This window comes from Athene noctua, chromosome 3 (assembly GCF_965140245.1).
Source record: "Athene noctua chromosome 3, bAthNoc1.hap1.1, whole genome shotgun sequence".
Classification (NCBI taxonomy): domain Eukaryota; kingdom Metazoa; phylum Chordata; class Aves; order Strigiformes; family Strigidae; genus Athene; species Athene noctua.
This window is the reverse complement of record NC_134039.1, coordinates 88,388,985-88,403,989: the sequence shown is the minus strand read 5'-3', so window position 1 is coordinate 88,403,989 and position 15,005 is coordinate 88,388,985. Positions and strand designations below refer to the sequence as shown.

The following is a 15,005-nucleotide window of genomic DNA, read 5'->3' as shown; positions in this document are numbered from 1 at the left end:
CCGCGGGTCATCGCCACGCCCTGTTGTCGTGTTTTGCTGGAAGCAGGTGCAGGAGCAGGGGTGCTTTCCTGGAGCTGATTGTTCATGTTTGTTTCTGTTTTTGGTGGTGCTGTTCAGCCTCGCAGGGAGCTCGTCTGTGCGGCGAGTCAGTAGCAGTTCCCTCGCCCCGAAATTTGGGATGTGCCTTCCTGTGCCAGGGCGGGTGCCAGAAGCAGCGCTGAGCACCCGCAGCGCAGGGCCTGAGTGAAGAGGTGCAGTTCTTCCTTGGAGGCTCAGAGACAGTGATGGTGGAGGTTTTAGGTGATGGAGAGAGAAATGAGAAGCAAGAGGTTTCATCCATGATGACCACACCACCGAGCTAGAATTTTTCTCTCATTAACATGGGTTGTGCTTTTGCTTCCCTGACTTCCAGCTGGACATGCTCGTAAGTGCATTGAGCATGTAAATGGGACCTGCATTTTATTCTTGCCTGTCGGGTTCACTCCAGGGCCTCCAGCATCCCTGGGTAATTTGCTGATGCTTCTGTCCATCCCTGTCTGAGGGCACAGCTTTGTCACAGGGTGTGCTGGACACGGCCTGCACAATGGACCTCAGGCCCCTGCAGGAGCTTCTGCCTGCAGCACTTTCATGTTCTGTGCTCTGCAATATTTGTTCCTGTGTTTCTGGCTTTGTGAGTTGTAGGACACAGGGTTGTTTCTGCGGCTCCGTTCCAGGCAGCCTGGCGTGTGGGCTGTGAAGGCCTGCTCTCCTCGAGCCCATCTGGAGGAGGGGAGGGTGCCTGCAGGGCGGCGCAAGGGGCTGGTGGGTGTCAGCCTGGGCAGGGCTTGAGCTGTGCCCTGAGCGCAGACTGGCTGCTCTGACCAGAGTGGAATTTTTCCTTGCTGTTGCTTTTTCTGCTTAAAAAGAGAAAACCTCTTTCCTTGCAAAGTCTCTGCCGTCAGGTCTCTCCGGCAGTCGCTGCTTTGCTGGCTCCCCGTCCCAGGAGCCGGCTCTCCAGGCAGAAGGTGGTGGAGGCAGGAGATGCCACCACAGCCCCGTGGCGTGGACCTGCTGCGAGGGAGGTGACGGTGCTGGTGGTGGAGGAAACCAGCAGACCGGGCGGCTCTGGGGCACATGGTGTACGTGACTGCTAGTGAAATGGATGGTGGAGAACTTAGAGCGAGCAAGGCATGAAGGGTATAGGGGATGCATTTTCCTCAGGCTAAATTGTCAAAACGGGCATTTTTCTCGTCTTTCTGAGCTCTGATCCCTTAGGAATTGCAGACCTGTAGATGCCAGAGCTCGAAGGTTCAACCGTCGATCCGCTCTGGGAGCTGGAGGTTTGTTGTGGCTGACACAGACGGTGCAGGGTGGATTTCACAGATCCTGGAGGGAAGGTGCTTGCACAAAGCCTGCACCGCGAGTGTGAGGTCCTGCTTGTGCCATGAGGAGCTCAGGAGCAGGCACAAGCCTGTGCTATGTACTTAATTTTTTTTTGGAAAGAAGACATGAGGGCAGCCCTCCCTCTCTTTCGTTGCCTGTGCTTAGAGGGCAAAGTGAACATAATTGAGCCATAATTCACAGTTACTGGGAAGAAAGCATGGGCCACAGTATGAGAAGCAGTATTGGAGCTTTATATTACAGCTATCTCCAGGGGAGATTATTTTTATTAAAATCTGGGTTGGTGGAAAATTCTGAGATTAGCCTCATTTTTAATGTATGGTTCTCTGTGGATCAGCCCCAAAAGAAGCTTCCTGCTGTCTCCAGCTGCCGAGCTGCTGGCGTTCCTGTGCCCGGCAGCACTGTGACATGACACCCGATGTGCTGAAGATGCCCAGATCATCTGAAGTTATTTATCGCATTTCCAAAAAAAGGTGGATATGAAATCTTAGGTGAAAAAACCCACAGAAATTATAGGAAATTTACAGTAAAAATGAACAGTGCTGCAGACCCACTTCTTCACAAAACCTCCGCCAACTCTATTTGCATGCAAGGAAAACGTGCGATGGCAGATCTGGAAGTGCGAGCAGAGGAAGGAGCATCCCTGCCCGTGGGGATTTGTGACGCTGCTGTGGGCCTGGGAGGAAAGCCCCCCCACCCCCCGGCGTCCCCCTCCTTCCTGCTGAGCCCTGCCTGGGCCTCCGAGCCCAGCGCCTGCGCTGCCGGGGCTGCGTGTGCTCGTCCCGCTCCATACCGCCGTCCAGAGGGGCTCTTCTGCAGCTGGTGTGGGCTGAGGCCGGCGCGTTCCGCTCCCTGAGGCCGTGGGTTTGGGGGGAGCGTCCCCCGCCGGCGCTGGGGAAGGGGGAGGTCAGTGCCGGCTGCTCCCTGTGCTGCAGAAGTAACGGCTCGGGCAGATACAGCCCTGGGGACCGGTGCCTGCGTGCCGTCGGGTGGTGGGTGTCTGCCCCCGCACCCAGGCTCTGGCCGCGGGCTGGCAGCGGGAGCCGGGCACGGCCTCGGCCCCTGCGAGCGGCTCTGGGCGCAGCGGGTGGTGAAGGCTGCCGACTGCCCTCACCCCTGGGCAGACAGCTGCACCCCGTCAGGGTGCCTCTGTCCGGTGCGGTGCCTTTCTGGGGGCACTTGTCCCAGTACCGCGGAGCCCTGTGGGGTGCCACCACCCGCCAGCGCCCGGGGACACGGTGCTCCTGCTCACACGCTGGGGCCAGGGCTGTGGCTCCAATTTGGCCCCTGCCATGCGCCGCTGAGGCATGGCCAGGGCTCCTCAGCGCCCACGTGGTGCCTGCAGGGACGTCAGGAGTGTCCCTGAATTTTTAAATTATGTCTGAAAAATTTCCTGACACGCTTTCACGCTAGGGCTTCTCTCTGCTAATGGCTTGGCGCCGCTGCTGGTGGCTGTGGATCTGATCTGGTAATGGACCACTTGTGGGTTTATCTGAGCGTGTGGCTGGAGCGATGGGGCTCTGGGCTTCGTTGCTGTTGGACCAGCTCCCTGATCCCACTTGTCGCCCGCAAACGCCGCGCTCGTGGGAGGGAGAGGGGGGGGTCGCCTCACCTGCGCCGGGTTCAGCTCGCCCCGCGGCACAGCCTCAGCTCCCTCTGTGCCGTTCACCCCCTCCCTCGGTAAGTTAATTGAATTGTAATAATATATTTACAAGGTAACCTTTCATAAAGTACACGCTGTTAGAGTTCTTTGTTCCCACGTTTCACAGAGACTCAGTGTAATACATGAGAGCGTGCTGTTCGTTTGCAGACTACAGTTTTATCAAGCATGGGTGAGGTGACTCATGATGTTTCTCCCCGGGTTTTGGAGGAGGGCTGGGGACCTGTGCGTGCAGAGAGGGGCTGTCCGTGGGCTTGGTCCGAATTCACCGCCCTGCCGCGCCGTTCACCACGCACCTCTGGCTTTTAATTGTTTTTTTGCTGTCCCCAGCATTTCTCAGCCTGCGGTTAGAGTGTGTGAATTGTATACCTCAAAAATGGGTATCTGCACAAATGCTGAAGAAACATAATTGAAATTATTTCTTTCTTAGTGTCATGCAGGGACTAAACACCGTACAAGAAGTTAACAGAAAAGGCTTTAAGAGGGAGGAATTGGAGTACGTGTTGTGTACAGCTCTGGAAATGAGTTCGCTGCCCAGCACCGCTCTGACGGTCGCTAGCTGTGTCAGGAAGTTTTTATGCATTTAGTTAGACAGTATATTTTTAAGAACTTGCGATGTTGTGCATGGATGTGTGGATGGATGGACTGTGCAAGCCAATTGTGTGAAGGTCCTTCTTGCTGTGGTGGGTGAGATTACGTCAAAGGTGAGAGTTTGGCAGTAAGTTGTAAGTAACTGCAGATCTGAAGATGTTCAAACTTGGACTTGCCAAATATCCTGTAGAAGCTGGTTCTGTGGTGGATTCCCTCCTTTTTTCCTATCTCATCCCAGATATTTTTATGGCAACATGGGCTTTTTTCTAGAACTTTGGGCCACTTGTCTGCTGTCTGCTTCTTGTCAGAGACAAGAGAGGGCTGTGAGGCAGCACTGTCCTTTGCTGGACATACGGACAGAGCTGGCTGGAGCGGACAGAGCTCTCCCAGCCTGAGGAACGAGTGGCAGCAAGCCCTGAGGGGGATGTCTGTCCTCACCTTGGCCTACGGCACCTGGCTGGGACGTGGCAAGAGCAGCGAGGGGGTGGCCAGGGTGAAGATCCAGTCTGTTTGCTTGTTCTCGCGCGGTGCAGCCAGGTGTCGGGACAGTGCCTCTGCACGCCCTGGGCACGCTGGACGCCTCTTCCTCCGTGGCCCCAGGTCTCCCATGACACCTTCTGTGCCCCCAAGACCATGGGCCAGCTTGGGTGATCTCTGTACCTTGATGGCAAGTGTTCCCCAATTCCTGGGCTCCTAAACTTGCGGAGGCCTCAGAGGATTTGTCCTCAGCCTGGTTTGTGGGGCGTCACCACTCGTGAAAGAATAGCATGGTTCTGGTTCACCCAAATCCACTTTACACGGTAGGCAAGCTCAGAGTGAAAACATGAGCTTTATGCTGGGAAAAGAAAATGTTAAATCCCAGATTACAAAGTCAGCAGTGCAGTTACAAAAGAGGTAACAGAGCAGAGTTTTAGAATATATCTTGCATTTAAATTTTTTTTTCTTTCAGCTATGAGAAACTGAGTTTTCTGCCTGGCAGTATTTCACATCCCGGTTACTCATTTAGAGCGCTTTCTCATGCAGAAATCTTGATCTCCAATTTATACTTTTTACTTCCAAATTAACTTATGTATACAAAATCTCAAAACTTTTCCTACCACCTACCCCCATTCCCTGCCAGTGAGGGACCTCTTGGTACTGTGACCATGCATTCAGCTGTGTGTTTCTTTGAAGAGAAGCCTAGCAGAGCGTATAAGCATGTTTGAGAAAAGGCATCTCTGATAGCAGAGATTCTCCTGCTTCATCTCCAGCCTGCTCGTTTCTTCTTTCAAAAAGTCAGTAGAATTGGATCCATAAATTTACATTTTGCAAACTACCTACTAAAAAGTTTTTGGCACCGTTTTCAGTTTGGCTTTCGGTTTACCGGCTGTTTGTGAGGATTTGGTATCTCATGATGTGCCATGCTGTGGGTCGCAGGACAGCGCGTGCCGCTCGCTTTGCCTCAGAGCAGAGTTCCTTCCCCAGCCGTTCGCAGCTGAGATCTCATCTTCCCTCTCCCTGGGTTTGGTCAGTCGATCACCCGTGGGATGAGCACAGAGGCTGCAGTCACCCTGTGACAGGGGCTGGAATGGGAGATGGGGCTGGCTGGGGGGCTGCTAAGCCTGTGATGGCTTGGCCCCGGGGGAGGGAGGTAGCCCACCCTGCGGGCCACGCTGCCTGCACCTGGGGCAGCATCGGGGAGAACGGACGGGTCACCGCAGCCCTGGGGAACGGGGTGCCTGTGCGCGGGCGCGTGCTGTGGGCTCGCGTTGGCACGCGGCGACGAGTCAGACGAGATCTGGGATTTGGCACGGCTTCGGGACGGGGGCTGCGAGTGTCCCGGGTGTGAGCGGCCTCGCGCGGGCTCCTGCGGCGCTGGGCGGCCCCGCGGGCTCCTCTGGCACAGGCAGAGTGAGCGGCCGCTCCAGTCGTCAGTGAAATATGGGACGAAGAGCACGCGCTTGCTGTGGGTAATTGAGTCCAAGGGACCTTGATAATTTTTCCTGTAGCTTTGCAGCAACCTTAATTGGTCATGCTGGCTTATGGATTCTTAATTGTCAGAGATAGTGTTATGTATATATGGCAATACCAGGTTCTCATTTGTGGTTGCAGTGTCAGTATACTTCGTGTTTCATGAATACATACAAAGACAAATTTTCCAGCCTGCAAATGTTCTTACTTCTATTTCTGTTTTCCTGCTTAAAGTTACATTTCCGTATAAGCTTTTTTCCAGTTAATATGTTGCATAAAAAAGGGTGTGCAGGAGTGTTGACTTAGCTTTACTAATAAGCATAAATTATTTGTCTTTGTAACTTTACAGCACTGTAGTGATCTATCAAAGTAATTGTTGTGTTTTAATATTTGTTTTACTAACCTTCCCTTCTGTCAGTGGTTTCAGATTAATAAGTATAAACTGTTTCCTGAATTCCTTTCATTCTTTTCAGTACTTTTCTGATACTGAAAAGTTCTAACACTAACGCGTCATCTTAAATGCATGTACTTGAGTCGTTCTGTGGTGTAGTGTCTTTGCAATGGAGCTCCAAATTCAAGAACCAAATCAATTAGAAGATGCAGTAAGCATTTTCTCAGCCTAACTTGTCACATCGATACTTACTCTTCATCCCAAATATCCCAGGGAAGCAGGTGACTTGCTTCTGGGGGAGATGACAGTGTGTTTTACTGTCCCTGGCTGTTGGAAGATGTATTTTCAGACGCTGTCTTGTTCTCATCGGCTGCTCTCTCCCCGTGTGAGGCTTTAGCACGCTGCCAGTCTCTGTGCTGTAAGGGGACGTGCACAGCAGCATCTCTCGGGCCGAGACTGGCTGGGGAGCAGCTCTGGGATCGGGGTGCTCGGGTTCCAGCACTGCACGCTGTGCAGACATGAACTTCACTCACCTCAGAGAGCGTTAGGTACCGCGAGCTCGGTTTGGGTCTCCTTCCACCTTGCGTCCTTCCCCAGGATGACCTGGAAAAGCCTCTCGGCCCCGTTATCACAGCGGCTGGTGCTGTGGGTGCCAAGCGGCCGTTGCCGGTGGGTGGCTCTGCTGCCCCACTGCCCGTCCCCAGTGGCTCGAGCTGCCCAGGGTGACCCCGGGGACAGAGGTTGGGCAGCTGGTGGCTGTCCTGGGGCTCCTGCGGAGAGCGGCTCGTGGTGGGGCCGGCTCACGGCAAGGCCAGCTCATGGTGGGGACGGCTCATGGTGGGGCTGGCTTGCAGCTCTCCGGAGAGGGCTGGCTGCCTCTGCCTCTGCCACTGCTGCAGAAGTGAGCTCCGGCAGTCCTCCAGTATCTTCTCTGGGCACTTGCAGTGTTCCTGTGCGAGACCCATTTCTTTTCTTGTGTGTGTGAATGAGGGATGCTGGGCTGTGCTTGTTTAGAAAAACCAACAAAGCGACAGGAGCTGGGAGATGAGGAGTAAAAGGGTTCTGTGCTGCCTTCCCATGCCTTGGACCACCTCGACATCCCAACCGTCCTGCGGGGCCCGCTGAAGCAGCGCTGAGCGCGGCCTCTGCACGGAGCAGGGAAGCAGCTCGGAGCGAGGCCGCCCATCCCGAGCTGTCAGGGCTGGGTCCCAGACTTGGGGCCACTTGTTCCCGTAGCACAACGGTGCTTCCTGGCGATACTGGGCTGCATCTGTAGAGCTGTTGCTCTCTCTCCTGCTCTCCGAGTGCCTCGTGCCTCCTTGGCAGAGCCCGAGGGTGCCTCTGCCCTGGGGGACGCCCCTCGCTGTGGCGGTGCTGGGCAGGACCCTGCAGGTTGTGGCCGGTCCCTGCTGGGGCGTTTCCCACGGAGCCGTGCCGTGCCGTGCCGTGCCGCCGGGCGCTGTGACACACACGGAGGGTTGTGGAGCTGCTCCCCACAGACCCTTTGCCCTACGGTGGTCACAGACTGGGGGGACCCTCAGCGCAGGGTCTGTGTGTTGACTTGTGCCAGCAGCTGGTGTCGTGCTGGTGGAGGGGCTGGAGCAGCGGCGTCCTTTCTCCTGTCTCCCAGGGGATCATAAACCTGGCGCTGCGACGGTTCTTTACCTCAGGCCCTTTGCCGTGGGGTCAGCCTGGCCCAGCCCTGTGCTGGCCGCCTGCTCTTGCTGGGTCTTTGCCAGCGACTAAAGCTAAATGGTGTTTCTTCCCACTGCTAGTGCTTGTTTATCAAGGCACAGATTAATTTAGGGACTGGTGCTCCAAATGAAGCTGAACTGGAGCTGGATTGGGGTCATTTCTTTTCCCTTTTCTGTGATCTGACAGAGTGCATTTTTTCACAGCATTTCTTTTTCTTCCCCCCCTCTCCCCCTTATTGCTGATGGTTATATTTCTAATTTGCTATCTCATGTGTAGGTCATTATCAGGCGTGGAAACTTGCATAGTTTCTCTCCTCCACCAAGTATGTGTGTGTGGGAAGTTTTACAAAACAGGATTAGTTTTTGCTGAGACTCATCTTATTGTCTAGAAACGTTGCATTTTGTGATATATATACTTGATGTATACCTCGCGATATATATATACTTGATGGTATAACATCCTGCTTACTTAGGATGCGAACTTTATTAAAAGTGTCATCTTACTTCCTTTTGATATCTTCAGTGTTTGATTGGCCCCAGATGCCATCCAACCTCATTCTTCCGTTCAGGTCTTTGACAGTATTTACTGTTGCTAATATACATTCCTTCAGCCCTCAGCTGGTATGATGGTGGCATATCCATGAGAATTTTGATTAATTAAAGTCATGCAGACCAAATGTCATGAAGCAGTATTAAACAGTGCCTCTAGACTGTGGCATCTAGTCCATTCCCATGGTCCAGTAATTTTACAGTTCTCAGTGGAAAGAAAACTTCTGGCAGTCTGTTAGAAGTCATGCTTTTCCTGATGAAGCTATTTTTAATAAAACAGTCCATAACTGCTTTGGGCTTATAGCTCACTTTCGCTGTAGACCACTGTTTTTCTAAATGTGTCCTGACATTCACAGGTCACTGGCATCGTTAAAGGCTTTGTTGATTAATTAAACAGCCAGCTAATCTGACAAAATCCTCCTCCCTGCTTTTGATTGGCTCCTCACTGTTCCTGGTTAATTGATGGAAATTAATACTTTTTTTTATACCCACTGTTTTACAAAATTGACCTCTGTGATGAGCTGTCAGGGCGGAGGAAGACTCGAGCAGTGACTGGGGGAAGGCAGCAAGTGCTGGGGGCAGCACGTGCTCGGGATGGGCCTGGGAGAGATGGCTTGTAGCTCCCCGAAACAAGGACTGAGGAAAACGGCCAGAGAAATCTAAAAGTCACTTGTCCCCCTTGTTTGAGCAGGATATGACAGGGCCGAGGGGTGGAGGGTGCTGGAGGAGGGGGCGGGTGCACACGGGAGTGCCCGGGGGGAGCGGGGGGTGGGAAGCGGTCATAGCCCCCCTGCGAGATGGGAGTTAGGGCAGCAGTGCCCGCTGCAGTAAAGCAAAGCACTTCCGTGCTCTCCCCTTAGTAGTGTTTTGCTGTGACTTTCCATGTAAGAATGTGTTGTAGCTGCTGCAGGGAGAGCAGAGTCAAGGCTGTGACACAGCTTGGCCCGGGCGATGTCGGGGTGAGCGTGTGGCGGCTCTGGCGGCCGTGCCGGGAGCGCCCGGTGGGGGCTGATGGGTCTGATGGCTGCACCGGCACCGTGTGGCAGCTCTGGAGGTTGGGCTGGCAGCACGTGGTGGCTCTGGAGGTTGGGCTGGCAGCACGTGGTGGCTCTGGAGGTTGGGCTGGTAGCACATCGTGGCTCTGGAGGTTGGGCTGGTAGCACGTGGTGGCTCTGGAGGTTGGGCTGGCAGCACGTGGTGGCTCTGGAGGTTGGGCTGGTAGCACATCGTGGCTCTGGAGGTTGGGCTGGTAGCACGTGGTGGCTCTGGAGGTTGGGCTGGTAGCACGTCGTGGCTCTGGAAGTTGGGCTGGCAGCATGTGGTGGCTCTGGAGGTTGGGCTGGTAGCACGTCGTGGCTCTGGAGGTTGGGCTGGTAGCACGTCGTGGCTCTGGAGGTTGGGCTGGCAGCACGTGGTGGCTCTGGAGGTTGGGCTGGTAGCACGTGGTGGCTCTGGAGGTTGGGCTGGTAGCATGTTGTGGCTCTGGAGGTTGGGCTGGTAGCACGTCGTGGCTCTGGAGGTTGGGCTGGCAGCACGTGGTGGCCCTGGAGGTTGGGCTGGTAGCACGTCGTGGCTCTGGAGGTTGGGCTGGTAGCACGTGGTGGCTCTAGAGGTTGGGCTGGCAGCACGTCGTGGCTCTGGAGGTTGGGCTGGTAGCACGTGGTGGCTCTGTGTGCGCGGTGGGATCTCTCCACGGTGGTCAGAGGCTGAGGCCTCTCAAGCAAGGCACAGACAATAAGATGAGCGGTAGCAGCTTAGATCACCTCAGTTTGGAGAGCACACATACCTCTGCCACCACCTCATTGCGTAGGATTGTCACCAAATTGCTGTCTTCTGGGCCAGCTCACCTGCTGGTTCTGCTAAGTATCTTGAGCAAAATACTAATATATGCTACGTATCTGGAATTAAGGCACGTGCTTCAGGATGGGCTTGTCATTGTAAATTATGCATATTTGTAACAGTGTAAAATGATTTGTGAAGTGTTTTATTTAGAGTCACAGAATGTTTCGGGTTGGAAAGAACCTTCAAAGATCATCTAGTCCAAGCCCCCCACAATGAGCAGGGACATCTTCACCTAAATCAGGTTGCTCAAAGCCCCATCCAACCTGGCCTTGAACTTGATAACAAAAAACCTTAGAAATTAAGTAAAGCATACTTTAAACATTTTCTTCACATTTCTTTGTTAATGTTCAATGTCTTCTGTTGAAATCCTCCCTTTCCTTCTTAGTGCTGTTGATGAAGGCTCTGCACCTCTTCTTTAGAGTTGCAACCGTGTTCATTTATTTGATATTCTTGTTTCAGCTTGCATTAGGCCAAAGTGAATGTATAGTTAACATTTTTCATGGTTAGTGACCATTTTTTTCTTGGTGAAAAGCCTTTCTTAGCACCAAGAAGCTGTGATTTTTATATGGTTCTAAGACCATTTTTAGTCCACCGCGTTTCCCCAGATTCTTACTGCATGGACACGCTCAATTCTTGCCTTTTTCTTCACTGGGTTGGTTTAGAGTTTTTCCTACTTCTTGTGCTGTTGCGACCAAAGTAATCTCATTCCGCCTCAGGGTCTTTGTTTTCTGTGGGAAGCATGATATAAATTTCCGTATAGACCCAAAGGAATCTGCAGTATTTAAATGCAGCAGCCTGCAAACTGCAGTTGCTAATAGAAGAAAAATGCTAATTTTTTAACTGGGTAAAATATGGAAGTAAGGCAGTCAATATCGGCCCTCCTAATACTATTTAACTTACTATTAACTTTAGTTTATTTGTCAACTTGAAATTCCTTTGTACAGCAGAATTTTTATTGAAAATGTGGTAATATTGTAAAGTTGTCCTGTGTGAACCCTGAGGCTGTGGTTGCCTGGGAACAGTCAAGCTTTCGGGTTGCTGTTGGGAGGCTGCCAAGGCTCCACATGTTGGACAAATACTGGCTGAATTGATCATCAGGGGAGTGGTTAATAAATTTATCAACATTGTCATTATTTTTCTGTAATTAAAAGCCACTGAGCAGAGGAGCACGCCTCTTCCAGCATCTCCTCGGGCTCGCCGGCGGGCTCTGCTGCCAGCGTGGGCTCAGCGGGCTGCTGGGACGCTCCCTGGCCGGGGTGGGGAGGCGCTGGGCTCGGCCAGCGGGGCTGTGCGGCGGCGCCGGGACCCCCGCCCACGGCAGCCCCTGCTCTGAGGCCTCGGTGGTGGCGGAGATGGGGACGTGCCACGTGCCTCGGCCACGGGAGTATGGTCCCTTCCCGGGGCTCGGGGTGGAGCCACGCGAGGAGGCCCGAAGTGAGACAGAAACTGAATTAACAGCAAAAAGTGTTGGGGAAGTTTCACAACACAATGGATCAGCAGGTGAGTGCTGAAGCAAACTGATTTAAAAAAACAAAACAGTAGGTAATTACTGAAGCAATTTTAACTATGGAGTGGATGAGTAGGTAGCAATAACGTGCGTTTAATTTTCACTCAAAACAGTTATTATATCAGGGAAAAGAGATTAGCAAGAAGGAGCTGTTGAAGCCATCTTTAGCAAAAGCCTTGGTGTCAACGTGGAGAGCCGAGGACCAATGAGCTTATGTGTGGTGCGGTGGTTACACTGTTAGGGGAAAACAGGAAAGCTGATCAGCTGGAAAATAATTTCCGGTGAGATTTAACCACTGCATTTTCAGGTCATGTCTCCTTAATCTGTTTTAATTCTTTAATAAGAGAGCTGACTGATGGGTTTACCAGAACTTGAGAAGAGCTTGATGGAAACGCTTCCGGAGGGCTGTAGCCGTTAGGTGGGGGTGTGGGGAGCAGAGCTGCCGTGCTCCCAGCACCGGGCACAGGGGTCGGCATCGGGAAGCATGAACAAATGGTGAATTCTTGTCTTCAGGAGCGTTTGTCAGGGTGCTGAGGGGCAGAAGAACACTCTGTCCAGAGTATTAATGATTTGGAGAGGAACAGGAACACAGCCAGCAGGCGGGTGTGAGTGCGGGGACACCGGGTCGGACTGTGGGGGCCCAGCCAGGTCCCGCGGGCAGCGACGGACAGAGCTGTTGCTGCTGGAGGGGTGAAGACAAACCCTGGAGGGGTGAGGCAAGGGACTGCACATGGTGACGCCTCCCTGGGGTACCCTCCCCAGGGGTCGTGGTGTCCCTGCCCTTGGCGTCGCTCCGTACCCGCCCGGCTGCAGCCCTTGGCAGCTGCCGGCCCGGAGCCAGCCCAGCTTTCTTCAGGACCCTTCCCCTGGTGTGACCCGAGACTTGCTGGTGTGGAGCTGCACAGTGAGCACATGCCCAGACGTGAGGAAATACCAATTCTTTGTCCTGCTTTGGCTCTAGTAGTTTCACTTAATACCCTCCTGAGTTTTGTTTTGAAAGAGACTTTATTGCTGGTGGGTAGGAGTTAGCGTAATTTAACAGAAATGATGCAATTGTAACAAACAAAGTGTATATGCAAAATCTTGGAATCTTAAGGACGAGGAAAAAGTATCCAGCCACAGAATTAGACTGGTTGTTGAGACCTCGAGGCAGAGGGGGTGTAGGTGAATGTAAGATGGGAGAAGCTGTAGCTTTGAAGAAAAGAGTGGTAGTAGACTGTAACCCAAGAGTTATTGCTGCAATTAGAGTCGGATCTGGGTAGGGTGCTGTGGCTGGGTTAAGCTGCACGCCCGACGATGCACACCGTGCTGATTTGTGGGTATGACTATGCAAGGGAAGGTACCTGGGAGACCAATTTGGAGTCGATTGCCAGCGCCCGGCGGCGTGCTGTTGAGCAGATCAGCACGAGTGTGTCTAATGAAGATGTCCTATCTGTCACCTTGTCTTGTGGTGTTTGCATCAGTTCCCAAGGAGATAATACCTGTTTATCTTTTCCGTGCCACTTCTGGTTTTGTCATATTCCTTCTCAGTCTTCTCTTTCCCAGAGCGAAGTCTTGTCTATTTAGCTGAGCCTCACACGGGGGCCACTCCAGGCCGTTGGTCTTTTCTCCCTGTCTGCCCCTTGTCCACTTCTGGTACGGCTTTTCTGAAGGGGAGGTGGGTCTGCAGGTGGCCTTGAGGACACAGGCGTGCCGGGGGCTCACGTGGCGCTGTGGCAGCACTTTCTGTTCCTTTGGTCCCTGCTGTTGTGTCGGGCCCCTGCCGCGCGTGGCTGTGGTGGGCCGCAGGACGGCTGGTCGTGGCCAGGCAGCAGCCAGCCCAGAGCCCGCCGCCGGTCGCGTGCCGCTTGCGTGGGGCTGCTCTGCTCTACTCGCTCCCCCGCCGTGTGTCTCTGTCAGGTCCTTCTGCTGGGGTTTGCAGCCGGCTCTCAGTTTTACTGCAGCAGTTACCTTAGTTGTTGGCTCTCAGTTCATCTCTCCTTCCCAGACCCTTCCAGACACTTGAGCAGCACAGGCACTGCCACGAGTCCTGTGGGGCTCTGCCGTGGAAACTGCCCGGCTGTGCTGGCCTCCTGGCATGGCACAGCTCTCGATCCAGTCTGGGGGTGAGACCCCCTCCTCCCTGGGCAGGAGAGCTCTCTGGCTGCACAAACCTCCCTGGAAGAGCTGGAGCCCAGAGGGGAGGTTCAGGGGGACATAATCAATAACACAAGCATCAAAACCCCAGTGGATAAGGATCAGTGTTGGTGATGCAAAATAAGGTGCATTAAAGAGAGAAACACGAACTCCTTTAATGCCTGTGCCGTTGGCTAAGGGGAATGCATCGCCACGGAAAGGGACTCGGAGGGTCCTTATGGATCGTAAGGATCATAAAGATCCATAAGGACCTAAACTTACATTAATCCCTGGGTTCTTTCATTAGCAATCATCCACAAAGATCTTAAAGATCTATTAGGATATGTTAGAAATTACCATTTTGCAATATTGTAAGTATAAAAATAGAGAAGCAGGAGTAAATATATTACCTCTATTGACATTTTTTTCCTGTAACTAAAAGCAGTAGTGGAGTTATGAATAAAGATGTGAGGATTGGTGGCATAAATAAAAGCACAAAAAAGCCCCCGTGGGCCAAACCAGTGTCTGTCTGACCCAGTATCTGTGTCTGGCAGTGACCAAAGGACGTGCTGGTCAGGGGGTGCCAAACTCTGGCCACTTTCTGCAGCCCATTCCCCCCATGCCCCTCCAGTTTCATCAGCTGCTGGTTTAGGGTTGTGAGAGGCTGCATCTCCATCTTCTAATTTTTTTTTATACACATATAGAGCAAATTAGACCTGGGCCCATCAAATTAAATTATCTTTTAATTAATTCAAATGCAGAGTTTTGCAGGTAACAAAGGACCTGATCGATCTAGTGGAAGGTGTCCCTGCCCATGGCAGGGGGCTTGAAACTAGGGTGGTCTTTCAGGTCCCTGCCAGCCCAAACCTTCCTGTGGTTCTCTGACTAATGGAGCTTTATCCTGGGAAGGATGGGGGCTTTGGCTGTCTGAAGGGGATGGAGCGGGCAAAGTAAACTGAACCCGAACTGCCGCATGCTTCAGTGAAAAGCGCTAATGTGATGCCTGGAGATGGAAGCAAGGGGATAGTGAGTTGAGGTGAGGACAGTATTTTATAGCTGTATATGACAGCTGGGAGACAGATGCAGGAATATTGCCTCTGGCTCTGATTCTGCACTTTAAAAAGTGTATTTAAAATTAAAGAGGGTGCTGAAAAGAGCAATAGAAATTATTTGAGATCTGGAGAAAATGCACTACAATTTATGAACATAAGCCTCTTCCGCTCACCCTAAGCAGAACTGAGAGGTGACAGTGTTAAATGGAGGCTACCAGCATGGCAAGGAACGGAGTATTAAAGAGCTATTCAGTATCACAGAGAAAGATATAAC

At 52.6% G+C, this 15,005-nt stretch overlaps 1 protein-coding gene across 10 annotated transcripts in view; it reads left to right on the top strand.

Annotated features, from left to right (window-relative positions):
* The window catches only part of SHANK3 (SH3 and multiple ankyrin repeat domains 3), a 351,907-nt gene that overhangs the window by 35,528 nt on the left and 301,374 nt on the right, over positions 1–15,005 (top strand). The window contains exon 1 of one of the 10 annotated variants that reach the window (XM_074903630.1): positions 11,507–11,557. The exons of the other annotated variants lie outside the window; for them this stretch is intronic. Within the exon in view, the coding sequence (XP_074759731.1) occupies positions 11,546–11,557 (12 nt within the window). The 5' untranslated portion in view covers positions 11,507–11,545. Of the gene's footprint in view, positions 1–11,506; positions 11,558–15,005 lie in introns of those variants that run through there. 10 annotated transcript variants of the gene reach the window in all.